The sequence below is a fragment of the Corvus moneduloides genome, chromosome 29 (assembly GCF_009650955.1).
Source record: "Corvus moneduloides isolate bCorMon1 chromosome 29, bCorMon1.pri, whole genome shotgun sequence".
NCBI classification, from domain to species: domain Eukaryota; kingdom Metazoa; phylum Chordata; class Aves; order Passeriformes; family Corvidae; genus Corvus; species Corvus moneduloides.
In genome coordinates, this window is record NC_045504.1 from 178,594 (window position 1) to 203,634 (window position 25,041).

General features: G+C 63.0%; 5 protein-coding genes across 12 annotated transcripts; 1 reads left to right on the top strand and 4 right to left on the bottom strand.

Annotated features, from left to right (window-relative positions):
- Positions 1 to 1,187: 1,187 nt before the first annotated feature.
- Positions 1,188 to 5,776, top strand: SHE (Src homology 2 domain containing E). Its single transcript, XM_032093518.1, has 6 exons — positions 1,188 to 2,199; positions 2,824 to 2,950; positions 3,756 to 4,064; positions 4,508 to 4,658; positions 4,763 to 4,882; positions 5,278 to 5,776. The coding sequence occupies exons 1-6, from the start codon at positions 1,816 to 1,818 to the stop codon at positions 5,462 to 5,464; spliced, it is 1,278 nt and encodes a 425-aa protein (XP_031949409.1). The 5' UTR covers positions 1,188 to 1,815; the 3' UTR covers positions 5,465 to 5,776.
- A 507-nt stretch (positions 5,777 to 6,283) lies between these two features.
- Positions 6,284 to 9,841, bottom strand: IL6R (interleukin 6 receptor). 4 transcript variants are annotated; one of them, XM_032093515.1, is made up of 10 exons: positions 9,698 to 9,841; positions 8,754 to 8,999; positions 8,550 to 8,691; positions 8,012 to 8,196; positions 7,770 to 7,933; positions 7,550 to 7,694; positions 7,422 to 7,465; positions 7,216 to 7,294; positions 7,017 to 7,125; positions 6,284 to 6,933 (listed from the first exon to the last, which is right to left on the bottom strand). In XM_032093515.1, the coding sequence occupies exons 1-10, from the start codon at positions 9,789 to 9,791 to the stop codon at positions 6,744 to 6,746; spliced, it is 1,398 nt and encodes a 465-aa protein (XP_031949406.1). In that variant the 5' UTR covers positions 9,792 to 9,841; the 3' UTR covers positions 6,284 to 6,743. The 4 variants fall into 4 exon arrangements, with proteins under 4 accessions (XP_031949406.1, XP_031949407.1, XP_031949408.1 ...); XM_032093516.1 differs by having other exon boundaries at positions 7,770 to 7,930; positions 9,698 to 9,840; XM_032093517.1 differs by having other exon boundaries at positions 7,770 to 7,930; positions 8,550 to 8,673; positions 9,698 to 9,839.
- A 757-nt stretch (positions 9,842 to 10,598) lies between these two features.
- ATP8B2 (ATPase phospholipid transporting 8B2) lies at positions 10,599 to 20,021 on the bottom strand. Of its 5 annotated transcripts, none has more exons than XM_032093510.1 (27): positions 19,924 to 20,021; positions 19,081 to 19,139; positions 18,327 to 18,440; positions 18,104 to 18,202; positions 17,893 to 17,954; positions 17,704 to 17,776; positions 17,253 to 17,326; positions 17,047 to 17,126; positions 16,680 to 16,838; positions 16,513 to 16,601; positions 16,243 to 16,439; positions 15,336 to 15,544; positions 15,118 to 15,161; positions 14,877 to 15,042; positions 14,619 to 14,807; positions 14,298 to 14,413; positions 13,980 to 14,144; positions 13,789 to 13,900; positions 13,559 to 13,664; positions 13,299 to 13,440; positions 13,029 to 13,212; positions 12,617 to 12,840; positions 12,240 to 12,323; positions 11,811 to 12,056; positions 11,586 to 11,724; positions 11,368 to 11,498; positions 10,599 to 11,275 (listed from the first exon to the last, which is right to left on the bottom strand). In XM_032093510.1, the coding sequence occupies exons 1-27, from the start codon at positions 19,952 to 19,954 to the stop codon at positions 10,988 to 10,990; spliced, it is 3,582 nt and encodes a 1,193-aa protein (XP_031949401.1). In that variant the 5' UTR covers positions 19,955 to 20,021; the 3' UTR covers positions 10,599 to 10,987. The 5 variants fall into 5 exon arrangements, with proteins under 5 accessions (XP_031949401.1, XP_031949399.1, XP_031949402.1 ...); XM_032093508.1 differs by lacking the exon at positions 19,924 to 20,021 and adding an exon at positions 19,444 to 19,555 and having other exon boundaries at positions 17,253 to 17,323; XM_032093511.1 differs by lacking the exon at positions 19,924 to 20,021 and adding an exon at positions 19,444 to 19,555 and having other exon boundaries at positions 16,243 to 16,355.
- A 433-nt stretch (positions 20,022 to 20,454) lies between these two features.
- AQP10 (aquaporin 10) lies at positions 20,455 to 22,984 on the bottom strand. The gene is made up of 7 exons (XM_032093521.1): positions 22,481 to 22,984; positions 22,340 to 22,449; positions 21,560 to 21,686; positions 21,327 to 21,464; positions 21,121 to 21,239; positions 20,822 to 21,039; positions 20,455 to 20,751 (listed from the first exon to the last, which is right to left on the bottom strand). The coding sequence occupies exons 1-7, from the start codon at positions 22,533 to 22,535 to the stop codon at positions 20,460 to 20,462; spliced, it is 1,059 nt and encodes a 352-aa protein (XP_031949412.1). The 5' UTR covers positions 22,536 to 22,984; the 3' UTR covers positions 20,455 to 20,459.
- Positions 22,985 to 23,066: 82 nt separating this feature from the next.
- On the bottom strand, positions 23,067 to 24,862 carry HAX1 (HCLS1 associated protein X-1). Its single transcript, XM_032093519.1, has 8 exons — positions 24,746 to 24,862; positions 24,383 to 24,585; positions 24,151 to 24,302; positions 23,996 to 24,041; positions 23,770 to 23,885; positions 23,525 to 23,675; positions 23,295 to 23,453; positions 23,067 to 23,206 (listed from the first exon to the last, which is right to left on the bottom strand). The coding sequence occupies exons 1-7, from the start codon at positions 24,796 to 24,798 to the stop codon at positions 23,335 to 23,337; spliced, it is 840 nt and encodes a 279-aa protein (XP_031949410.1). The 5' UTR covers positions 24,799 to 24,862; the 3' UTR covers positions 23,067 to 23,206; positions 23,295 to 23,334.
- Between the last annotated feature and the right edge of the window lie 179 nt (positions 24,863 to 25,041).

Below are 25,041 nucleotides of genomic sequence, written 5' to 3' on the forward strand. Positions count from 1 at the left end.
CAGGCTTGGCCTTCATTGCCTCCATACTGGCTCAGGGAAGCTTGACTTTTCAGGGAAGCAGGTGTGTGGTGCTGTCACCACTGCCAAAGGTTCTCCCAAAGCATTCATCTGCAGGAGCTGGCAGAGAACAAGGATGGGGGAAGACTTCCCGAAGGAGACACATGGAACATTGGTGCGAACACCACTGCAGCACAAAGCCACCAAGACAGTGCTGCCTGCGTGCGTGTCCTATTGAGGCCCCATAAAAATTGAGGGGGACTGAAATCTGCCAAGGAGAGAAAAGGAACCAGCACTCGAGTTTACTTGTGAGGAAGTGCAGTTTTCCTAGGCCTCAAAAAGGCAAAGCTGAAGCCAGCCAAGATCCCACTGTCAGTTCGGGCACCAGCCTGCCAGTGGCATCACACCACTGCAAAGGCACATCCTGCCCAGCAGCACCAGCAAGGAAACTGCCATCACTTCCTATAGTGCTGCCAGCACCCAGCACCTCCCCCTGTAGACAAGAGGAGCCCGTATTCTGCCACAGACTCCCATCCTGGGGGCTATGGGAGCAATTTTGCCATAAAGCCCTCCCCTCTTCCCATGCAGTTGCAAAGGGGAAAGGTTTGCTGTTGTAAGGGCCCCCCGGCACTGCAGCCCGACAGGAAGCCGAATCACCGGGCTCAGCCGGGCTTTTCCGGCAAGGTGACAGCACGGCCAGACGTAGAACTTGGCCGGTGTGGTGTGAGGCACGGCCGTGGCGGCAGAGAGTGCACTGGCTGCACACAGTCAGTGCCTGTGCCCTGTCAGGCTGTGCCCAGGGGGCTGCACACGGGGGGGCTGTGCACAGTCCCCATCCACAGGGAGCATACAGTTCATGTCCAGGCTCATCCTTAGGGTCCATGCCCAGTCTGTGGAGGGGGCCCACGCACGCAGGTCTGTGCTGTCCTTGTAGTCTCTCCCCGGGGTCCACACGCAGAGTCCGTCTGTGGGATCCATGTGCACGGTCGTCTCATCAGCCGGGCAGGGTCATGAGGTCTCTCAGCCCCACCGGGACGGGACTCCCACCGCGGCTCCCGTGTCTTCCCACGGCTCCCCGGGCCCGCCGGGGCCGCGGCTGCCTGCCCGGCTGCTGCCGCGCCGTTCCCCGGGGCCGCCCCCTCCGGATCTGGGCGGGGAGCGCCGGCCCTGCCACCCCCTCCGGCCCCTCCGGCCCCGGCCCGGCCCGTCCCGGTCCGTCCCGTCCCGCCACCGCCGCATGGGGCCCCCCGGGCCGGCCTGACGCTCCGCCGAAGCTCCGCTGCCCCCGGAGACGGGTCCCGCCGAGGAGCCGCGACGGGACCCCCCGGCTGCCCGTTCCCGGCCGGGCCCTCCGGAGCACGGAGAGACCCCCCCGGGCCCCGTCCCCAGGGGCAGCGGACCCCTGGAACCTCCCTGGGACTGCCCTGGCCGGGCTCCTCCGACACCCGGCGAGATCCCCCGACTCAACCCATTGCTGGAGCAGATACCCCGGCCCGCCCCGAGACCCTTCCCCGGGGCAAGGGACCTCCGAGGGCACTCGGTTCCTTGCCCGGGCCCCAGAAGCCGGCACCCCTGGGGACCCTCCAGCTGTCCCCGCCGGGGCGAAGGACGCCTGGAGCCCCCCACGAAGGCCCCGGTCCCCCGGCCCGCATCCCCCTTCCCGGGCTGGCCCCAGTCCGCAGAGGATCCCGTTTCCGGGGCTGGGGGCAGCCCGGCTGCCCAGGGCCCCCCGGCTGAGTCGACCCTGAGCCGGCGGGGCAGCCGTGGGGTGTCGAGGAGCCCCGGGGGGGCTGCGGCACCCTGCGTCTCCCCAGCTCCATGGCGGCCAAGTGGTTCAAGGAGTTCCCATCCAACCTGAAGACGGTTTCAGAGAGAGCTCGGCCGGGAAGCGGGAGCCTTGGGAAGAGCCGCAAGAATTCAACCGCTGAGCTGGGGGGCTACCGGGCGGCTGGGGGGGGCAAGGAGGGGGGCAGCCGGCTGTCACGGGACAACCTGCAGGGTCTACTCCAGGTCGCCACCGGGAAGATGCGGAAGAATTCCCGAGTGGAGGGGGGCACAGCGGAGGGACCTCCCAAAACCTACATCAACCGCCTCATCAAGGTGGAGGCTCCCGAGAAGAACGGGAAGGGGCACCCAGGACCCCTGCCTGCCTGCCTGCCTGCCCCCGAGCAGGACAAGGGGAAGCCCCCCAAGACAGAGACGGTAAGGCAGGGACCGGGAGCCGGGAGCCGGGAGCGGAGGGGGAGATGTGAGGAGCGCGAAGCACTGGCAGCTTTAACTGCTTTGGTCTCCGACTCATTAGCCTGGCTGACTTAGTCCTTTTATCCTGCCCGGCTCCACTGTCTTTAAATTCCTTCAAAGCTGCCTTCATCCCAACTGCCCTTCATCACCCGTGTGGGGGTGGGGGGGTCGTCGGGCATCCTCATCATGGCCCGCGTGTCCCATGCCAGCCTGACCTCAGAGCTCAGCTGCTGGTTAAACAAAGGCTGATGTAAAGCTTTTCTGGGAAGCTGGACTTTCACCCCTGCACAGCCTTGGGAGGACTGGGAGCCAGTCGGGGGGGTTGCTGTCTCCCAGAAGCGTCCCAGAGCTCCCCCCAGGTTCTCTCCCACCATTGAGGTACACAGGAATGGTCTGGGCTGTCCCCACCCAACGGTGCCACTGGGGGTGCATCCTCTGGGCTTGTGGCATGGCTCCATTTACCCCAGATAAGCTGCCATCATTCTCTGGGGACCCCAGTGTCCCTGTTCCCTGCCTGGCTCTCTGCCACCTCTGCTGGGACCCCTGCCAGCCCCCTGAAGCCAGCGATGCCTATTCTCTGCTCAGGTCATCATCCTGGAGGATTACGCAGACCCTTACGACGCCAAACGAACCAAGGGGCAGCGGGATGCCGAGCGCCTGGGGGAGAACGATGGGTACATGGAGCCCTATGATGCCCAGCAGATGATCACAGGTATGTGCCACGTTGAGCCATGCCACAGCACCGCAGCTGGCACCGCTCCCCAGCCGGGAGTCTGTGGCTGCCCTTGGAGCCACAAGGTGCGGGAGGCTCCGGGAACAGGAAAGCTGCTTGCCGCTTCCTGCGGCTGCGCAGGGCCAGATAAGGAGTGGGAGCAAGGCCAGACACTGACCTGTGCTGGCCGGCCCCTCGCCCGTTGCCATGACCTGCTGCCATCATCCAACGGGCACATGTGGCCAGTGCAAAGCCCTCAATGCCCCCCAGTCATCCCAGGGTACCACCCCCCAAGAGTTCCCCATGGCCCTGCCCCCCAGCCAGCGACACCCCTGCTGGCGTGGCGACTCTCCAGCTGGCCACAACAACAGGAACTGACTGGGCCGGAAGCTGGAAATAAAAGATTTGCTGCTGATGTTTTTTTCCGTGCAGGGCAGGCCAGGCTGTAAAGCAAAGACTGGCGCCGTGGGGAGAAGCAGGGGGCTGGGAGGGGCGAGCCCTGGGGTGGCCTCCCGTGCAGCTGAGCTCCAGCTTGGGGTGTAGCATCCTGCTGCCATGGAGCCCAGCTGGCCCCACTGGCGTGGGTCTGTGCCTGTGGCGCCAGCAGCCTCAGGGCTGGACAGCAGACCAGGCGCCGTGAGGATGGGCCCCTTCCTGCTCCAGCTCCACCCAAGCGGGCTCCCAGTGGGGCGTTGCTGGCATGGAATCCCCAGTGCACATCCCTCACTGAGGGTTGGTAGTGGGCGTGGGGTGTCTCAGGGGACACACAGACACATCCCTGACCCACCATCCCTCTTCTCCACAGAAATCCGTCGTCGTGGCTCCAAGGACCCCCTGGTCAAAGCCATCCTGCTGCTGGACGGTCCTGGAGAGCCTGGGGAAGGCGGTGCCAAATCAGATCTTGCCAAGCGGCTGGGGGCCAAGGAGGTGGCAGGGAAGGGGCCACAGCTCTACGACACCCCTTATGAGCCTGGGGAGGGGGTGGCTGGAGGGACCCCAGAGCGCAGGGTGAGGGCTGGTGATGGGCGCCTGCCTGAGAATGACGAGCGCCCGGCAGGGGAATACGAGCAGCCCTGGGAGTGGAAGAAGGAGCAGATTGTCAAAGCACTGTCAGGTAGGGGACAGGGACAGGATGGGAATGAGGATGGGGGGAGGGACAGGCATGGGCTGGGAATGGGGATGGCAACTGGGACAGGGATGGGGACAGACTTTCTAGCAGGGCTTTTCACAAGAGGACAAGATGCAATGGTTTTTAACTGTAAGGGGCACTTTAGATACAAGAAGTTTCTTGGGCTGAGAGTGGCAAGGCACTGGCACAGGTTGCCCAGAGAGGTGATGCCTGCCAGGTCAAGTTGGATGGGGCTCTGAACAACTTGATGTAGCTGATGTCCCTTTTCATGATGGGGTGTTGAACCAGATGGGGACAGGCACGTGGTTGGAGAAGGGGATTGGGACTCGTGCTGGGGAAAGTGCTGGGGCTGGAGGCAGGGATGGAGCTAGGGATGGGGATTGAAAGTGAAGGTGGGGCTTTGGGGGCTCACATCTTGTCCCTCCCAGTCCAGTTTGAGGGCTCGGAGCGTCCTAAAGAGGAGACGCTGCGGCAGCATCTACGCCAGAAGAGCTGGACCCCCAAGATGCTGAAGCCGGCGGGCACCGAGCACAGCGAGGGGGAGAGGGTGGACCCTGCCCTGGCACTGGAGAAGCAGCCGTGAGTTGCGAGGCCGATCCACGTGTGGGGAACGGGGCGAGGAGGGATGGAGTGCCCAATGTTCTGCTACGGCTCAGCGTCCCCTGCCCGTGTCCCCCCCACAGCTGGTACCACGGGGCCATCACGCGGGCCGAGGCCGAGAGCCGGCTGCAGACGTGCCGGGAGGCCGGCTACCTGGTGCGCACCAGCGAGACTGGCAGCGGCAAGTACTCCATCGCACTCAAGTGAGTGTCGGGGTGGCCACAGAATAGGGGGATCCCTGCCCCGGGGGGGGTCTCACCCTGGGGAGATGGGGCGAATCCCCGCCCTGGGGCGATGCTGCGGCAGGAGTCCCCCCTGGCTGTTCACATCAAAGCCCAGATCCCGAGGGATGGCACCCCCGATCCACGGGAGGACCCAGGCATCCTGGTGTGGAGCTGGGGCGGAGGGAGGGGGGTACGGCGTGTCCCCCTCCCCGGCACATTGTCGGGAGCGCCAGTGGCGTTTCCTTCCTGAGGAAGTGCAGCCCCTGGAGCCGAAACAATCAGAGCGGGACGGGAACAAACAGGGGTGGATACGGCCGCGGGGCAGGCGGGCGCCGGGGGGCTGGCGGCAACACTGATGCCTGCTGGCCGCCCAGGACCAGCCAGGGCTGCGTCCACATCATCGTGGCCCAGACCAAGGACAACAAGTACACGCTCAGCCAGGCCAGCGGCGTCTTCGCCAGCATCCCTGAAGTTGTGCACTACTACTCCACTGAGAAGCTGCCCTTCAAGGGGGCTGAGCACATGGCCCTGCTGCACCCCGTCCACTGCAAGCTGCATTAGCGTCTACTGATGCCCCCGCTCCGCCGAGTGGCCTGCGACCCCTACCCCTGTGGCATGAGACAGGGTGTGGCCACAGCGATGGGCACGTGCCACGGGAAGGGTCCAGTGAGAACCCCTTTATCGTGTCCCCAGTCCCGAAGGGACCCCACTCCTGGGTCCAGCAAGGCTGTCACCCTTTTGCTGAGACAAATCCTGATCACCCTGTGCCGGAACCGACTTGTCACAGGGCTGCCCAGGTGCCCGAAGTGGGGGCATGCAGTGAGACTGGGACCTGTAATGATCTAGTAAAATAAACTTGTTGGCTGAGAGGGAGCAGTGGTCCTGGGGGCCTGGGACGGGGCTTGTGCTGGCAGGAGTCACCACAGTGTTGGGGGCCAGGGGTACCGGCACTTCCCCACCAGCGTATCTGCATCCTGCCAGTCTTTTTATAGCAGGGGGCCAGCAGAAGGGAAGGGGAACACCGTCCCCAGGGTGCCTGAGCACCCTCTCCCCTTGTCCTGTGGTTTCCTGCCCAGGTGCAGCTGCAGCTCCCCAGGGTGTTGCATAACCCAGCATGGGGTGGGCAGTGCATGACACAGGAGGCATGGCCTGGGGGTGCAGGGCATGGGGTTTGTGGCATGAAGGGGTGCACAGCACACGGGGTACAGCCTGGGAGGCACCAGTGAAACAGAGAGCATGGGGAACATGGGGGGAGCACAGTTAGGGGGCACAACAAGGGAGAGGGTGAATGAAGTGGGGGTGCAGCCCCCCAAACTGTAGCCACTCCCAGGCAAAGGGGGGGCTGCAGCAACCCCTCTGTTATCCCACTCCCAGCACCCATTCCAGTATAAATCCAAAGCATTTATTTGAGCAACATTGTCCGGTTTCCCCAACATGTGCTTTAAAAAGGAGCCCCGAGGGGGCTGGAGCAGAGGTATGGGGCTGATCCAGCCAGGCCCTCCCTCCCTCCCCAACCCCCATGGCACTGTAGGGACCAGGCCCTTCCCTGCGGGACCCCCAAACCCGGCCCCGGGCCAGCTCCCATGCTCTGGTGCAGCCGTGCTTCCAGCGCTGTCACTCCCAGCCATCCCAGCTTGGCCACGGTGCTGAAGGTAGGACCCAGCTGGGGGCCCTTCCCAGCTGCTTCTCCATGGGGGGCTGGCACTGATTCCCCTCCTCAGAGGCTGGTCCCAGCCACAGAGCCACCGGATAGTGGGGGGGAACTGCTCCTAGAGCCACATCACAGCCCTGGGACCCCCCATCCAACCCCCAAGAACCTACCAGCATATTCAGCCCCTGACTACTGCCCTGAGGAGGAATAATCTGAGTGAGTGATGTGGAGCATTCCAGGGGCTGAGGGGGAAGAGTGTGAGAGCAGAGGGGTGTCATTGAGTGTGGGCAGGGGGAGGCCTAGGGGGACCAGCATGTGCTGCCCCTCACCCTCCGGCTTGGTCCTCTCCTGTTCATTTGTCCACCACATCTGCCTGTACCTGCAGGGGAGGAGAGTGGCTCCAGGTCAGGGGGGGACAGACAGAGCCCCCCAGACCAGCCCCCTGGCACTCACCACACTCACCTCACCACGATGCCGACAAACAGGGCAATGCCAAGGAGCAGACTCCCCCCAGTCACCAGGAAGGCATAGGGGGATGCCACAGGATGGGTGCTGGGTTCCATGACAGAGCCTGACACAGAGAGAATGGCTGGGCTCAGTATGAGGATAAGGGAGCTGGGTGTCCCAGCCCCCCACTCCCAACCCAGGAACCCTTCCTCACCACCAGCACTGTTAGCATGGTCCTCCCCGAAGAGCTCGGGGGGCAGTGTCACCCCATAGGTGCCATCTTCCATGGGGAGCTGCAAAAGGTGGGGGGGCACAATGGGACAGGTCAGCCCCCATGCCCTGGTGTCCCCTTGTCCCACACGGGGACAGGACACCCATTCAGGAGTCTGTGATGCTTCCCAGGGCTGAGACCATTGTTACCTGTGAGCTGAAAGGCTCCATTTCAGAGGTGAGGTCCCTAGGGTCTGCACAATGAGGGGGGAGTATGAGACTGGGAGATCCCATGCTCAGCCCCCAGTCAGTCTCAGGGCCCCATGTTTCCCTCCTACCTGTCCAAGGGGTACCCACAGCCTCCTGGCTCCACTCGCTCCATGCACCATGGCCGAACTCATCCTTCGCCCTCACCTGCACCACATGCCTCGTCCCATGCCATGCATCATGAATGTCGAGCCATGTTGTTGTCACCTGATCCACCTGGAGGGGACACAGGGCTGGGGACAGTCTGGCCAGGCACAAGCAACAGCTCCATGCCAGCAAGCAGGGTCTCACCTCCATGAAGGCTGGGGCAGGCTCAGGGCGGTAGCGGACCTGGAAGCGGAGCCAGTAGAAACGGGGGTCCCAGGATGAGGGGTAGGACCAGTTCACCCGCAGCCGCTGCGGCGCCTTCTCCAGTGCCTCCACCGTCACATTGATGGGGGGGTCTGGCTTCACTGCTGGGGAAGGGGGGGCACTCAGGGCCTGGCACTGCACCCTCAGCCACCCCAGCCCCCAGCAACAGGGGCAGCACTCACGGACACCGCTGAGGGTGATGATCTTGTCTTTGCCAGCTGAGCCACCAGCACTGTTGCTGACGCACGTGGACACCACAAGGTGTTTGGTGTCATCGGTGCCAGGTGGCACTTTCACCCGGCAACTGAACTTCCGTGCCTTGGAGAAGTAGCGGCACCGCTGCTCTGTGCCATTCTCAGCCACGAACCTGTGAGGTCACAGCTCAGGGAGGGCTGCAGCATGCTCTAGGCATGGGGCAGCTGTGGGGGACATGTTCTACACTGTGGGGACCCCAGCAGTGTCAGGCAAAGGGTCTGTGGGGAGGGATACATTCTGTGCCATGGGGTCCCAGGCAGCACTGGGGAAAGAGGCCATGGGGAAGAAACATATCCCATGCTGTGGACTCCCAGCCACCAGTAGCTGCTAGGGAAAGGGTCTGCAGGGAGGGAAGCATGCTGAGCCATGGAGTCCCAGATGGCACCGGGGAAAGGGTCCATGGAGAGGGACTTGTTCTGTCCTACTGCGGTCCCAGCCCGTGGTGGACGCAGTGACAGCACTCACCTCCGCTTCACCCAGAGCATCGCCCGTGTCCCTGGGGATGGCCTCTCCTGCTGTGGCCACTCACACAAGATATCCTTGTCGTGGCTCCGCCGGTAGCAGGAGACCTGGGGAGTTTCAGGGGGCTCTGCAAGGCAGGGAGGTGCTGTGGGACAGGGGCCATCACAGGCAATGCTGCCAGGGACATCCCCCCCAGCGTGGACCCACCTGCCACCAGCAGACGCAGGGAGCGCAGCAGGTGGCTCCCCACAGAGCAGCTGTAGCGCCCGGAGTCCTCGTAGCGCAGCCGCCGCAGGAGCAGCATGCTACCCTCCGCCAGCCGCCGTGCCCAGCCCCCTGCTGATCCCTGCTCCTCCACTTGCCACAACACCGTGGCATTCGCAGGCACCTTGTCCTGGCAGGTTAACGTGATGTTGGCTCCCAGGCGGCCCAGCACCGTGTCCCGCGACAGTCCTGGAGGGACAAGAGGGGACCAGGCGATGAAGACGAGACCCCAGGCCCAGTGGGTGTCCCTGGAGAAGGAAGGCACCCCATCATCTGCTCCCCATGTCCAGTGACTGCTGGGGGTCAGGGCACTGAGCTGGAGAGTGGCAGTGGTTCCTCAGTGGGGTACTGGACCCCTGGCACTGCAATAGGAATGGGCACCAGAACACTCGGTGGGCTGTGTATTGAGAGCGTAGCTCAGGGAAGGTGGCAGACTGGGACTGGTGGTCCCGGGAGTCCCTGGGTGGGGGTCCAGTGCCAGAGGGGTTAAGCGGCTGCGCTGGTTGGCAGCCCGGGTCAGGCCTGGGCAGCGCTCCCGGCTCCCTCCAAAGGTCAACGACCAGCGTGAACCTGCTGTTCCCTTTGGCTCCTGCTGCTGGGAAGGCATCCAACACCCAGCCAGCACCCGGGACACAGCACTCAGTACCCAGCACAGAGCACTCAGCACCCGACACCCATCCAGCACCCCGGACACAGCACCCCAGCCCCGGCCCCCACCCCCTCGGTACTCCCAGCGGTGCCCCGTACCCCCACCGGCTCAGCTCCTTCGGGGCAGGCAGGGAACCGCGTGTGTCCCCTCCCCGTGCCCGGATCCACGAGGCCCAGGTACCGGGAGAGGCTCAGGGCCACCCGCCTCTCCCTCCCTGCCCGCTGCCGGTCGCACTCACCGGTGGGGCCGCAGGGCCGCCCGGCGGCGGCGAGCTGGAGGAGGAGGCGGAGGAGGAGGAGGCCAAGGAGAAGCGGCGGCGGCGGCCGCGCCATGCGCCCGTCCCGGCTGCGAAAACACCGGCGGCGGCCGCGGTTGTGAAACCGGGCGGGGGGCGGGGCGGCACGTGCGCGGCGGGCGGGGCCAGCCCACACCGGCCCCCAGCCACCGGACCCCTTCCGTGCCCAGCCCGGCTCCCCCGGACACAGCACACGGCAGAAGCTGCTCAGAACTTTTTTTTTTTTTTTTTTTTTTTAAAAAAAGCTTGTTTGGGGTTTTTTTTCCTCAGGAATCGTAAAAGGATACAATTCCACCAGACAGAAACGCGTCATAAATTATCCATCCCGATCCGCGTCCCCTCCACCGAAATAACCCCCCAAAACCCCCCAGATCCCCTCCAACCCTCGCCGACACCCGTCTTAACAAGCTCCTCTTTGGTATCGCGTCCCTGGGAGCCCAACAGCCCCAGAGACTCGCCGGGGGTCCCCCACTGCCCCACTAACCCTAACCCTAACCCAGGAACACTCAGTCCCGCGGGAGCTGGAAAGGAGGAGGATGAGGGAGGAAGCAGAGGCCGAGGGTTACGCAAGACCACGTGTGGGAGTGAATCTCAGCAGCCGCCAACACCCAGCCTCCTGCGGCACAGAACGCTTCCCCTTTCCCACCCAGCACCCGCTGTCCTGGTGAACCCTATGGCGGGGGAGACAAAGAGGGTGACTTTCCTCCCCCCTTCTCCCTGTACCCACCCAATAAATGAGTCGCTCTGTAAACTCAGAGGGTTTTTCCTTCCTTTTTTTTGTTTTTTTTTTTTTTTTTGGCTGCTATTTTTTGGGGGCTCTTTTTTCCCCTTTTTTTGTTTATATAAAAAAAGACACATGGGTGAAGGGCAGGGAGAGGCCACAGTCCCCTCAGAGCCCTGCACCTCTGGCATGATACATTCATGTGTGATGGGGCGTTTGCGCTCAGTGGAATTGAATACCGATGGAGGAGCAAACGGAGGGGGGGGCTGATGGTGATGACATCCATCCATCCATCCATCCATCCATCCATCTGCTCACCCCAGGGAGGGAAAGAGTATACTTTTTGGCTAGAAGGTGACAGTCCAGACTCCTCCAAACCTCAGCGCTGGCCCCCACATGACCTCTGCTCCTACCATGGGACCCTGCTGACAAGGGGTTCTGCCCTCCCGAGGGCCAGGGGCAGAGGAGGGGAGCCCCCAGGTGCACTGGAGGGGATGTGACCCCCTCCAGCCTCAGACCTTGAGAGTCTTGCTGGCTGCACCACTGGGGCTGCCAACACTGCTGCCCTCACAGCCCTTCTTCTTCCGCAGGGTCTCAATCCAGCTGGTGCTAGGGCGGGGGGCAAAGCTGGAGAGTGCCAGGGAGCTGAGCCGCATGTTCTTGCCGGACATGATGAGCTCCCCGAAACCCTCCTGATGGGAGAAGGCATAGCCGGAGCGGCGTGAGCCCACGTGCCCCGCGCGCCGCATGCACCGGTGCTGTGTCTTCTGCTTCTTCCGTACCAGCTGAGTGTAGCGCACCTGGGGACACAGGGCCAGGGTCAGGGACCTGTGGAACCACCTCTCCTCAGACCCAGGACCCCGTGACCGCTCCCACAGCCGTGCACTCTCACCGTATCTGAGAGTTCTGGTTTCAGGTCCAGCTTAAGGAAGCGAAAGGCCACAACGGGCATGATGCAGACTACGGTGGTGAGGGCAATGGTCAGCCAGACCGTGGGCTGGGCCAGCGTGTTCTGTGCGTTACCTAGGGGGGGAAGCGTGAGTCCAGTGAGGGCTAGGCTGAGGCAGCACCCTGCTGGGGTGGGGGGCATAGGGCACCACAGGGACTCACCCACAAAGCGGAACTGGTTGGGGAATACCCGGAAGAGGCCATCACTGTGCATGGTGAAGAGGATGGCGAAGTAGGCGGCCAGGCTGCCCCAGATGAAGAAGTGGTTGATGGCTGTCCAGAATCCTGTGTCTAACCCGATCTAGTGGGGGGGATGCAGGAGGAGACAGGGCTCAGGGGATGCCTGAGGTGCCCCGAAGGACTGGAGCCGAGTAGCCATGTCCCTACCTGCACACTGACGACAATCACGAGGGAGGTGGCGACAGTGACGGCAAAGGACTGGTAGTCGGCCAGCTGGGCACCATCATCACGGGTGGCATCAGCAAAGACGCCATAGGGGATGAAGAACATGAGGACAGAGGTGTAGATGCCCTGGGCAATGCAGATGAAGAACTCCCGCTTGTTGAAGAGCAGGTTCAGCTGCCCAGGCTCATAGAGTTTGGGGTACTCCATGCTCCGCTGCTCTGGTACATCCTGGGGGCATGGGCACCTCCCTTTAGCCCTGGGTAGGAGCAGCCTCCACCACAGCCCACAGAATGACAAGGACAGCCCGACTCAGGCACCCAGGCAGCCCTTCTTCCCACAGGGTGCACATGAAGGGAAGTGGGACAGGCTCCTCACACATCCAGGGAGCCCCCTCACTATCCCCCGCCATACCTGGTCAAAGACACCCATAGCGAGCACAGGCAGCGACGTGTAGACAATGTTGTACAGAGTGATGAAGTACTGGTCATACACTGTCTGTATGGAATGGAGCACTCAGCAAGGCACGAGACCTGCCCGCCCTGTGCCCCAGCCAGTCCCCAAGTCTCTGTGCCCACAGCTGCAGGGACAGGAGAGCTGTCTCCAGTCCCTCAGGATTGCCCACCCCGACCACAGGCTCCTCACACCCACTGCACGCTGGATGCTAGGCTGTGCCTCCTGGCTCAGGATGAGTCCCCATAGGGAGTCCAAGGACCAGAACATGCCTCGGAGCCGAGAAGCCCTGCAGGAAAACGCTCCCCACCTCTCAGTGAGAAAAGCCACCAACCCACCTGTGCCGAGAAGCCACAGAAGAAGCCAAACCAGAAGTGGACCATGGTGAAGGCGAAGTTCTTGTAGAAGAAGTAGCAAAGAAACTTGCACATACGCAGGTAGGACCAGCGCCCATGCACCAGGAGCAGGCGCTGTAGGAACTTGAACTGGGAGAAGGAGTAGTCGGAGGCCAGCACGGCCTGGATGCCTTCCTGCCCACTGATGCCCACCCCAATGTGGGCAGCTGTGGAGGGAAGGAGAGATGGGTGAAGAGAGGGCTGCCAGGAGCACAGGGGATGAGAGCAGCACCCCCAGCAAGGGCGCTTTGTTCCTGTGGGGCACAGAGGGGTGAGGACAGAGGCTCCCATGGGCCCCAGGATGGTGCGGGGGGGGGCCTGTCTCTCCTGTGGTCCCCAAGATCCCAGGCCTTACTCTTGATCATGCTGACATCATTGGCCCCATCCCCAATGGCCAAAGTCACAGCTTTCTTGTACTTCTTCACCAGCTCCACCACCTGGGCTTTCTGCAGAGGTGTGACACGGCAACAGATAACGGCCTTGCAGGCACACGCTGTCTCCAGGAATTCCACCTCCATGTCTGCCTCCAGCGCATGGGCCTGGCAAGGAGAGTGAGGGACAGCCGGGGTCATGGTACATAGACGGGCACAGGGCCTTGTCCTGCCTGGCACTCCCAGGGTCCTACCAGGCTGTGCCCATTGATGACCAGGGCGTATTCGCCTGCAATGGCTTCCAGCACAGAGGTGAGCTTGGAGGGGAGTTTCTCCTGGTAGGAGAAGCCATTGCACACAGAACGCGAGGCATCCATCATCTTCTCCCGGGCTTTCCTGAGGAGAGAGGGGGCACGGGGTTCCATCTCAGGGCCCTTCCGTATCTCTAGCTCCCCCAGTCGCAGCTGTGCCCCACACTGGCACTGTTCCGTGTCCTCTGCCCCCCAACCCTCACCTGAGCTCCTCTCGCACCTCCAGCACAGTGTGGCCGGTGACCACAAACACCTCTGTCATGTCATCTGTCAGCATCTTGCAGGAGTAGCCGATGTTCACAGCTGTTTCTGAGGACGGGAAACCAGGGGCTAAGCCAGAGTCCATTCAGGAGAGTGCAGTAGGGATCCCAGGCAGGTGGAATCCAGCCCACAAACATCCTGATCTCCAGCCAGCACCTCAGCCATGCCTCACCCTGCTTGTCCCCTGTCAGCACCCAGATCTTGATGTTGGCCAGCGTCAGGATGGCAATGGTTTCGGGGACCCCCTGCTGCAGTTTGTCCTCGATGGCTGTGGCTCCGAGCAGCTTGGGGACCCAAACAGGCGGGAGGTCAGTAGGGGCTACCCCCAACCACCCCCTACTCCTCAACCTCCAGCCCACCTACCATCATATCATGCTCCACCTCGTCATAGAGCCGAGCCAGGTGATCCTCACGGGCCTCAGGGGCACTGCCAGCTCGATGCAGCCGCTCAGACCAGTCCTTGTAGTAGCTCTCCTCCAGGTCTTTGTAGGCCAGTACCAGTGTCCGCAGCCCCTCGCCAGCGTACTCCTGCAAATGGTCAGAGCTGGGTGTGCTGGCAGACTCTGATGGTGTCCCCAGACCCCAACGGTGTTCCTAGGACAGGGCACAAGCCCAGTGCTCAGGCTCCTGGGCAGCCATTCTTTCCTCCCCACCCTGCTTGTAGGACCCTGTCCCACGCACATTGAGGTGGTCGGTGGTGATGCTGGTCAGGTCCTGGTTGACGGGATGCAGCCGCTCCAGCAGGATGGTGTCAGCGCCTTTGCAGTACAGCCGGATCTTGCCCTCAGGGCTGCGGACTGTGGGGAGGAGGGGACAAGATGCCTGGCTCAGGGGTGCAGGAGCAGGTCCCACTCTGACCCCCAGGCATCAACCTGCCAATGCCTCCACAGTCACAACCCCACCAGCTTTGGACTGGTCCCCCAACACACCACAACGAGCCCCATGCTGCAGCCCCACGTGGCCTTCCCAGCCCCAGAGCCCGTGGCATGCCCAGGACCTTACCGATGACAGACATGCGCTTGCGGATGTTGTTGAAGTCCAGGATGGCCAGCAGCTGGTAGGTGATGGCTTGACCCAGCTCATGCACTGTGATGGTCTTGGGCGTGCGGGACCGGAACACAAAGCCAAAGTTTCTGGCAGCCGTGACCAGCGCTCCCTCATCCGGGGACTGTGCCTTGTACAACAACTCCCCTGCGGACAGCATGGGGGTCAGTGACAGTGTCGTGTGACCCACAGGGACAGATCCTGCCCCACGCCCACCTTCACTCTTCTCCTCGGACATGACGGTGTGACAGAGCGAGAGCAGGCGGAAGAACTCATGCACATGGAGGTCTCCCAGCTTGACGGCTTCCAGCAGGCTGGGGTCCCAGAACTGGAACCGTGGGTCCGCCAGTGGGTTGAAGGAGAAGTTGACTGGCTCTGGCCTCTGGAAGGGGCAAAGATGGGGTTACTCCCCTGCGGCACTTGGCGTGGGCAGGCACCGAACTGACAGCACCCTTACCTCTCCCAGTTCTGCCTTGTGACCCAGCATGTCTTGCACATCACCTGGAAAACAGGGTATGGAGTTAACCACGACAGAGACCCAACACCGTGGCAACTGCTGCTACCCCACAATGCTCCAGCTAAGCCCCCTTGTCCCCTGACTGCCCCAGAGGCGGGGAGCCAGTGCACCCCCACTCTGTGGGCAGCCCCAGCCTGGCTCTGGCAGCTGGCGCTCACCGTAGCTGTGCCCGTTCACAGAGCACTTGCTGAAGACCATGATATTCTGGGTGAGGGTGCCAGTCTTGTCAGAGAAGATGTACTCCACCTGCCCCAGCTCCTCGTTGAGGGTGGTGGTGCGGGCTTCAGCTGGCGTCTGGCGCTTGGCACAGTACATCTTCTTGTCCCAGTTGATGAAGTAGCTGTGCCCAAGCCGGATCACCTCCACGCTGCAGGGAGGATGGCTGGTTGTCACTGGGGCAGGGCAGCATGCTCTGCCTGACATGCCCACCCCAGACCCTCAGTGCCCTGGCCACTCCAGCACCCCAGGTGTCCCCCACTGTTTGCTAGCTCCCACACCCTTCCCCGGGGCTGGCCTGCAACCCATTCCTGCTGACAGCCACCGCTAAGCCAGGGCTGGGGACCGAGGCAAGGCACCCAGGGGGCAGCCCATGGGGCTCCCTAGGCATCTCACACACCTACACACCCTGAACCCCCTCCCCAGTCCCCAGGGCAGACAGCAATGAACTAGTGGGAGGGGTGGGGGCGACACATTCTTACCTCGGGGCTAAGGGTGACAGAACCCATGCTGGGGAACGAAAAGAGAGAGAAATTAAAAGAGAGAGAGAATGGGACAGTGCAGGAGCCTGGGAGCTGTAGGAGGGCAGAGCAAAATAGCCAGCGTGCAGCCAGAGCAGGGAGAGACGAGCAGCCAGACAGACACAGCCGGGGGTGCCCTGAGAGACCCATGGGGTCCTCAGGCCTCGGGGCGTTCCTGAAGGCAGACATGGCCAGTCACCAAGAGAGCAGCCCACCCCCACCCAACACACCGTTCTGCCTGTGGATCTCCATCCCTGTCTCCCCTCCCCAGAGGGCACCCCTAATTTCTCATACACCCCCTGCCCAGCCCCTCTGCCCCCTGCCCTACCTCACATAGAGCGAGATGGGCACCACAGTGTTGAGGATGATGATGTAGGACCAGAAGGAGAGGAAGCCAGAGAAGAAGGCACTGTGCACCCCCTCGTCCCAGGGCAAGTAGATCTGGAAGCAGATGCCCACCTCATGCTCCCAGATGGCATTGCCAATGGCCAGGATCACTCCCATGCACACCAGGAACCCAAAGATCTGGGGACAGGACAGTACATCAGAGCCCCAACTGGGTCAGAGCCGGGGCTCCTATGATCTCCCTTCTGCATACCCAGAGCACCAGCGTGTTCATGAGCCGGTCGATGCTTGTCCGCTTAAATTTGGTCCGGCCGCTGTTCTGCATCAGTTTTGTGTCGGGCCCTGGGGAGTGGGAAGGCATCAGGGGGTGTCTTCCCCTCCCCTCTGTGCAGCACAGTAGCAGCTGCTGCCTCATCCCACCTGCGAAGATGACGAGGCCAAAGCACCACTCAGTGTTGCGCAGGACGCAACCCCGCAGCAGCATGTTCTGGTTGCTCAGGGGGTACTTGTTCTCCTTCCAGTACAGCGTCCCACCAAACTTGTCCAGCTTGTTGTTGGGGGGTTCACAGATCACCTCACCTGGGTGCACAGTATGGCTCAGCTGGGACTTGCCTTCTCCATATGGCCAGCTCCATCCTAAAGCTTCCAGCACCATCCCTGGCTCCCCAGAGATCCGCTTCGAGCCGCAGAATGACAATGCCACATGGCTGGTCCTGGTCTAGCCAGGGTGACGGAGGAAGGAACGTGGAGGCTGTCCCGTGGCAGAGGGCTGGTCGCAGGCACTCACCGTCAAAGCGAGCCAGCTTGCTGGTGTCCCCCAGCTCCGCGGTGACAGGGATGGCCTGACGCACCTTCATGTTGGTCTCTCTGCAGGCAAGAAGGCACCACGTGTGGGTTAGAGACAGCCTGGCAGGGAGGGCCTTCGCAGATGCTGCCCAGCAGCTCCCACCCTCCTGCCTTCCCTGGCTCCTCAAGGTGAGTGGGGGCACCTACCCATCCAGCTCTGCAGTCTCTATGTAGCATAACCCATGGGGTTCGCTGCTGGAGAGGAGGAGGAGGTCAGCCTGCTGGGAGAGACTTGTGAAGGTTTGTGCCAACATTGGGGCTTCCCAATGCCTTCCTCAGGGAAGCTCCTGGCCCTTGGATGTCCTTGGAACTCCCTGGAGCACCTGCAAAGGCTTCCCTAACCCCATGAGTCCTTTGCACCTGAGCCTAGCCACCATTGCTCCAAGTGCCCAGATCCTCAGAGTTCAAAACGTGGCTCCAACAGGGCTCCAACTCTCCAAACTAAATGCAACTTCGAGGTTGAGAAGTCCCTAATGTCCCCACCCTGGGAAGTGATGGAGGAGCACGAAAGCAAAGCGGGAGTGGCACCACACCATTCCATGGTCCCTGTGTGCCACCCACCCAGCTGGAACCATACTCGTCTCAGGGCTGCACTCACCGCCACAAACTGGTTGTTCTCCAACTTGATGATGTCTCCGACACGGACATTCATCCACTGCTCCTGCCGAAGGCTGTAGAGGGACAGCGGACTGTAGTCAGGCAGGAGCCCTGCCCTGCCCACTGCCCTGTGCCACGTCCCGCAGGGTCCCTGGCCCCTTCTCCACTGCTCTGTGCCCGTGACACTCACACTCCACCGATCAGGACCTGAGACTGCCGGTTGTTCACCTGGTTGTCACTTTTATGGCGGAACTGGGAGCAGGGGGAAGAGACAGCAGTGTCAGCGATGGGGTCCTGCGTCCCCCTGCCATCTCAAATGCCATGGCCCTGGACACCGCACCTCTGCACAGCATCCCAACCCCCTGCCCAGCGGGCAGAGGGGCGCAGGCAGAACCACTCACATAGTCATCGGTGGCATCTTTGACAGCTGTGATGGTTAAGACAAGAACCAAAGGCACGATGGTGGTAAACCAGGAGAGCGAAGAGATCTGAGGAATCAGCTGGAGACAGGGAACAGGAATTACAGGGGAACCAGCCAGGCCCGTGCTGCCCCTGCTCGAGGGTGCCAAACCTCCCCACTTTGGAGCCCTCCTGGATGCCCAGGCAGGGAAGGACTGCACTCACCTGCAGGATGAGGAGGAAAAGGAAATAGGTGTTGGCCACTTCCTGGAACTGCTCAAAGAGGTTGACAGGCAGGAAGGTGACGATGTTGTACTTGGAGGTCTTGATGCAGTTGCTCTGGAGACAGATGGGGCAAGAAGGGGTTTTACAGGCTGCCGAGGCCCCATAGCTCACCAAGATCACTCTAGAGGGCAGGGGCTGTGGCTCACCATGCTCTTTTGGGGGGTCAGGCTCCTGCTCCTGTGCTACCCCTGGCAGCTTCCTTGGGAAGCTAATTCCTCAGTCTCAGTCACCAGCCGGTACCCTGGGACCAGCCTCCTCCAGCAGCAGCACCTGGCCCCCACAAGGGTGACCCCAACCCAGACCCCCTGCTCCCCTCTCTGCAGCCAGCTCTGGAACAGCCAGGGATAACCTCCAACGTGGGGGGAGGTCAAGGTGAGCACTGCCCTCCCCTGGCACCTTCAGAAGTTGACCCATGAACCACATCGGGATATGGGCCCAGGCTGGGATCTGGGCAGAGCCAGAGGGTTCTGGGCCTTGGCCAAGGATGGGGGGCTGAATCTCCCACATAGAGTGCACTGTGCCCCCCCCCCCAGCCCCACAGCTATGTTGGCTGTAATGTCATCAGCACCATTTTCTCAGAGACAAACACCTATTCTGTAATGCCCCCCGCTACTGACGCATGGGTGATTCAGGCCCCAGCCCCCCAAACCTGCCCAAGGACCCCCGGGAGGGGGTTCAGTCCCCCCTCACTCACTGCGTACTGGAACTTCTCATTGTACTCCCGCGCGTTGGCTCGCACTCGACGCTCCTCCTCTGCAACACAGCACCCTGTCACCCCCATGCACCCCAACACTCCCTACATCTGCAGCTGGACAACCCCAAGACCCTGGACTCTGACACCCCAATCTCCTCTGCATCCTGAGAGCCAAGCTAGTCCCAGAATCCCAGAATGCAGGGAACAGGGAGTCTCCCCAGCTGTGTCATGTGGCCCTGTGCTCCCCCATGCCAGGACCTGTACTCCTGCACACCTAGAACCCCAGCCTTGCTTAACTGTACCTCCAGGCCCCAAATTCTGCATACCAGACCCCCCAAAAACTGAACTGCCAGCCCTTCTTACCTGTACTCCCAGAGCCCCAGATTCCGCATCTCGCGTCTGGCTTATCAGCTCCCCCAGCTCGGCACCCCGAGGTCACCAGACCCTTCCACCCCTGCATCCCCCCATCACATCTCTGCTCCCTCAGCCCTGCTTAGCTGCACTCCTGGATCCCCAGTTCCGCACCCCCAACCCCCTAAATTCTGCCCCCCAAACCCCCAGCCCTGCTCAGCTGCACCGCTGCACCCCCATCTCTGTACCCTCAGGCCCCCATTTCTGCTCCCCCGCCGTGCGCGCCCCGCCGGGATCGCGGACCCGCTGCCACTTCTCGGACATCTCCCGGGGCACGGCCCCGGCCCCGGCCCCGGCCCCGGCCCCGGCCCCGGCCCCGGCCCCGGCCCCGGCCCCGGCCCGAGCTGCCGCAGCCGGCCCGGCCCGGGCGCTCCCGCCCCGCCCAGCCGCGTTACTGGGGCAACGGCCGCACCGGGGCCCGACCGGACCCACCCGGGGCCCGGCGGGCCGCGCACCGCTCCATGTCCCGCGGCCCCGCAGCCCATGGGGAGCGGGCGGGCGGCCGGGCCGGGCCGGGCCGGGCCGGGGCCGCTGCCTCTGCCGCCGCCTCAGCTCCCCATGGCCGCGGCGGCGCCGGTCGGCGGCGGAAGTGAGGTGGGGGCGCGGGGAAGCGACGGAGCGCGGCCCCGGGGCTGGCCCGGACTACAGCCCCCGGCGCGTCCCAGCCAGCGGGGCGGCTCCAGGAGGTCCCGGGGAGCCGTGTGAGTTCTGGGGAGCCAGAGACAGCCCCAGGGCCTCCCGGGGGACTCCTGGGGGGGCCGGAGACAGTCCCAGGGGTTGCCAGGGGGCAGTCCCGGGGCCCCGGGGACAGCCCCAGATCCCAGTGGGGCACCCCCACACCAGCAGCACGTGCTCCCCAGGCGAGGGTGCCCCTGCAGCCCGGCCGGCCTTCTCCCTGGGGGGCTGGAGGCCACGGCCTTCACCATATCCCTGCAACCCCGTATCCATAGACAAGACACCCCGTGCCCTCAAGACTTTTTTAATGGTGTGTTAGGGACTGTGGGGGAGACTGTGCTGCTGGCACATGGTGGTGGGGGATACCCGGCAGGCACTGTCCCCCCAGTGTCCTTCTCCTTGGGCAACATCCCAATGTCTGGGTCGATGGTGGTGTTGACTAGAACGATGGAGCCCTGTTCTGTCAGGACGTCGCTGTCCTCCTCCGGGTAGTGGAAAGCCACAAAGAGCTGGTACAGGAATGCGCCCACGGCGGCCCCCAGCAGTGGTGCTACCAGTGGCACCCACCACCACCCGTTGCCCCTGCTGAGGACGGGACAGAGTGGGCTGGGGATCATCCCTGCCATCCCCACCTCACCCCCTTCCCTCTACCCACCTGAAGACCTCCGGGCCCCAACCTGCCACATAGGTGAAGAGCCGGGGCCCGATGTCCCGCGCAGGGTTCAGGGGGCAACCACAGTTGGACCCCATGGAAGACTCAATGGAGAGCACCAACAGAGCCACGACCACTGGTTCCAGGCCCTTGGGGACAGCCTTGTTGCGGGTGTCCATGATGCCCATGATGACCAAAATCAGCACCCCTGTGCCAATCACCTGCAGGGACAATGCAGCAGCTCAGCACCATGGGGACTGGCACAACTGGAGGGGGCTGAGGGAGCTGACGGTGGCACCCACCTGGTCCAAGAAGCCATTGGCAATGGAGACATAGTCAGCTGGGTAGGTGGCAAAGATGGAGGCAGTTTCTCGGGGGCCAGAGACAGTAAGGGTCCCGTTGCTGTAGTGCCAGATGGCATCTGGGGGACAGAGGCAGAGCATGTCCATGAGCCTGGCCAGCCCAGCATCACCGTGGGGTTCCCTTGCCCAATGCTGCTCCCCCATACCATAGTAGAGGATGTAAACAGCTCCAGCAGATAGGAAAGATGCCAAGGTCTGCACAAACATAAAGATGGGAAACTTCCACCAGGGAAACTGCTCCATCAGGCACATGGCAAAGGAGAACGCCGGGTTCATGTGGGCCCCTGCAATGGAGTAGGGAGAAGGGCTGGGAGTGGAGGGTCCTGGGGGACTCAGTGCCAGGGGATAGCAAGAGCTGGGACCCCTTCCTCTGTCTCACCAGAGATTCCTCCCGCTATGTAGATGCCTGCCATGACGGCCAGGGCGCCTGCCAGGTAGCTGGTGAGGAGGTTCCCCTTCATCTCAAAGCTGGTGATCTTCTGTGCAGCACCGCTCAGGGTGATTATCTGTAGAAGAGGGATGTAGCCACACCTTAGCCCTGGTGGCCCTGGGCTGAGAACCTCCCATTGCTGATACTGCAGGGCAGCAAGGCGAGGGCTATGCTGGTGCTACCCCCATGGTTTTGTTCCTCAATACTTGGGACACCAGACAGGGACTGGCAGGGAGGTGGTTACTGCTCTCACTTATGGTTTTGATGGCAAAGCAACCAACTTATAAGCAATTAAGTAAAGTGCTTCTGTGGGGAGGTGGTGGGGAAGAGGTGCCACGACACAGCCACAGGGACACCATTTGCTATCATGGGATGCAGCCCAAATGCTAAGAACAGCACCAGAGCCCCAGCCTTTGCCTGCTCGGAGGCACACACTGCCCACCACCACACCCTAATTGCACCAGAGCCATGGCACAGGGCAGACCATGCTGTGGGAACAGGGTCCAAGTGGAGGACAGGCAGTGCTGAGTTGCACATTTGAGTGTGGGGCAGCCCCAAACCCCTCCAACTCCAAGGGGCAAGCAGCAGAGCCCTGGGACCCCTGGCGTCTGCCACCACCCCACCAGCAGAGCCCTGGGACCCCTGGCGTCTGCCACCACCCCACCGTCAGCCCTGTCCCACCCACACGGCCCCCCCATCAGCCCCAGCCCACCCGCGTGCCCTGCTTACAATGAGCACGAAGGTGGACAGCAGCTCAGCCAGGCATTCCCGCACCAGCTGATTCCGGATGCGGAGCAGAGCCCGGGCCCTTGACAAGAAAGAAGTGGTGCCCATAAGTGCTGACTGGTAAGGGGCAGTGGTGACTGCAGCGGTGACAGCAGCAGTGACAGCAGCGGCAGCAGTGAGGGTGGTGTAGGTATCTCATTTGCAGCAGATTTTATGAGCCCCAGAGCCAGGTGCATGATAACGTGCAGACTTTAAACCAATCAGGGCTGCACCAAGGGAGACGCCTGACAGGGAACAGAGTCCTGTGTGGGGCCAGGGACACTTTGTGATGATGCTGCACCTCAGTAGGGCCAGGCCTGGTGGGAGCACCCTGATCCCCAAGTGGCCATGGGGAGCTAAGACCTCACTCAGGTGAGCAGGCACAGGTATTTCCTGGCCAGGAATCCCCTTTATCCCTGCCACATCCCCACCCAAGCCACAGCTGCAGTCAACACTAATAAAGAGGCCCTGGAAAGGTCTCTGGGCTGGGCCAGGCGCTCGAGTGGCCCAGGGGAGGCATTAACACAGCATCGGGCAATGAAATGGGAGAGGGAGGTAAGAAGGGAGCAGTGCAGGCACAGGAACCCAGCAACCACCTGCACCCCTGAGGCAGTCCCCCAGAGACGTCCTGGTGGCCAGGGGGAATCTGCCTCCAAACCCATGAGATTCCAGTCTGAAGGAGCATGGCAGGTCACCGTTCAGCATAAATAGACTTTATTGCTCTGTACACACAGACACTTGGCCCCCACAGGGGTCCTGGTGGCTCCGCAGCACTGCAGAGGGTAGGCAGCCTCCAGCCCAGGCACCACTTCCCAGCAGGATCTAACCCATCTACAACAAAAACAGGTGGTGAGAAGAGGCTGCTGCCCACTGCCTGCTCTGATGGCCCTGGCAAGTCCAGCGTCCCCCCAGCCTGCACCTGTCGCACATATGGGCTGCTCAGTCAGGACTGGGCACAGCTACCAGCTCGAGAACCAGCGTCGGAAGAAGCTGCCCAGCGCAGATGAGGGGTCACTCAGGTTGGGAGCATGAAGCTCGTCTTGCTGCGGCCACGTGCCAGCGAACTGTGCCAGCTCCTCTGGGAGGGCACGGAGAACTCCATCAGTGGGGCCCCCGTCCACTCCTGCGTCCTCCCCAAACCTCACTCACGGTCATCCATGTTGACCACGTCCTCCCGGTAGTCCTTGTTGTGCCCATCCTCCTTGGTGGTGGTGATGAAGGCCTGGTCCCCCCTCCGGCGCGTCACTGTTGTCTCCCGGCGGCCCTGGCTGTCCTGCACAGTGCGGCGCTCCTCTACCGCCTGTGCAGAGTGCCAGGCCCTGAGACACTCCCCGGCCACGGGGACCGTGTCCCCAGGTCTCCCAAAGCCCTGCTGCACCTGCAGGGACACTCACCCCATCAGGGAGAGTCACTTTGGTGACAGAGACACTCTGGAAGTAAGAGTGGGACTTGGGCTCGTTGGGTCTCAGGACGGTCCCCAGCCCCACGGAGGAGACCTGGGAGTCCAGGTCTGGGGGAAGATGTGAGATGGTGGCTGCAGCATGGGGATGTGCCCCAGAGGCTGTGGCAGCACAGGTGGTGGAGCAGCGAGGGCAGAGACCCCCCAGCCCCAGCACCCACCTTGATCTTCCTTGAGGCCAGGAGGAGCCCGGTGAGCATCTTCCAGCTGCAAGACAAAGCCAGGCACCACTGACGCCTGGGGCAGCACTGCAACAGCACAGAGCTGGCCACCACTGTTGCGCCTGCGGGAGGCAGACCCCAGACCCCTCACCCACCCCTAAGAAGGGTCTCCATGGCCGGGCCAGATCGCCAGCGCTCCCGGAGCTCCCCGGGGCCGCGCTGGCAGGGGCGCTCTCCGGGTGCTTCAGCATCGAGTCCCGCAGCGGTCGCCCCGCGCTGCCTCCATCGGGGCCGGGCAGGGCGGACTCTGGGCACCAGAAGGGGGTCGGTCAGGCCGAGGGGCTCTGAGCGGCCCCAAGCGTCTCGTTGAGCCCTTCCCGCACCCACCGAAAGGCTGCTGGGGATCGGCCCAGAACCCCCCGAAGACGCCCAGGAGCTCGCCCATGTCCCGGAACAGCTCCTCGAAGGCGCCGCGGGGCGAGCCAGGACTGAATCCGAAGCCGAAGTCCTGGGGGGGCTGCGACATGGATGGGCCGCCATCCTCCTCCTCCTCGTCCCACGCCGCGCCGCCGAACAGCGGGTCCCGTGGTCTGCGGGACCGCGGCACTGAGACACCCGGACAGCCCGGAGCAACCGGGGGCGGGCCGGTGCCGGGGGGGCAACTGGGGGCCGGGGGGTTGAAAGAGGGACAGGGTCTGTGCGGGCGGGGCCGGGGGGACCCAGGGGCCGGGCCGGGCGGGGTCCCGGTACCTGCAGCGCCCCGGGAAGCCGAAGAAGCCGCGAAACGCGTCGTAGAAGCTCATCCCGCTCCGGGCCCCGCCGGATCCCACGCCCCCGTCCCGCCGCCGCGCCCGGGCCGCGCTGCCGCAAAGCGCCGCGGCCGCAAAGCGCCGCCGGGTGTCGCGAGGCAGCGGGGCCCGGCCCGTGCCCCCCGAGGGCCGGAGCCCGCCCCGTCCGACCGTACGGGCCCCGTGCCCGCGCTACCCCGGGCCTGGGTGTGTCCCGGGGCCTGGGTGGGTCCCGGGGCCCCCGTGGGGGGCGGGTGC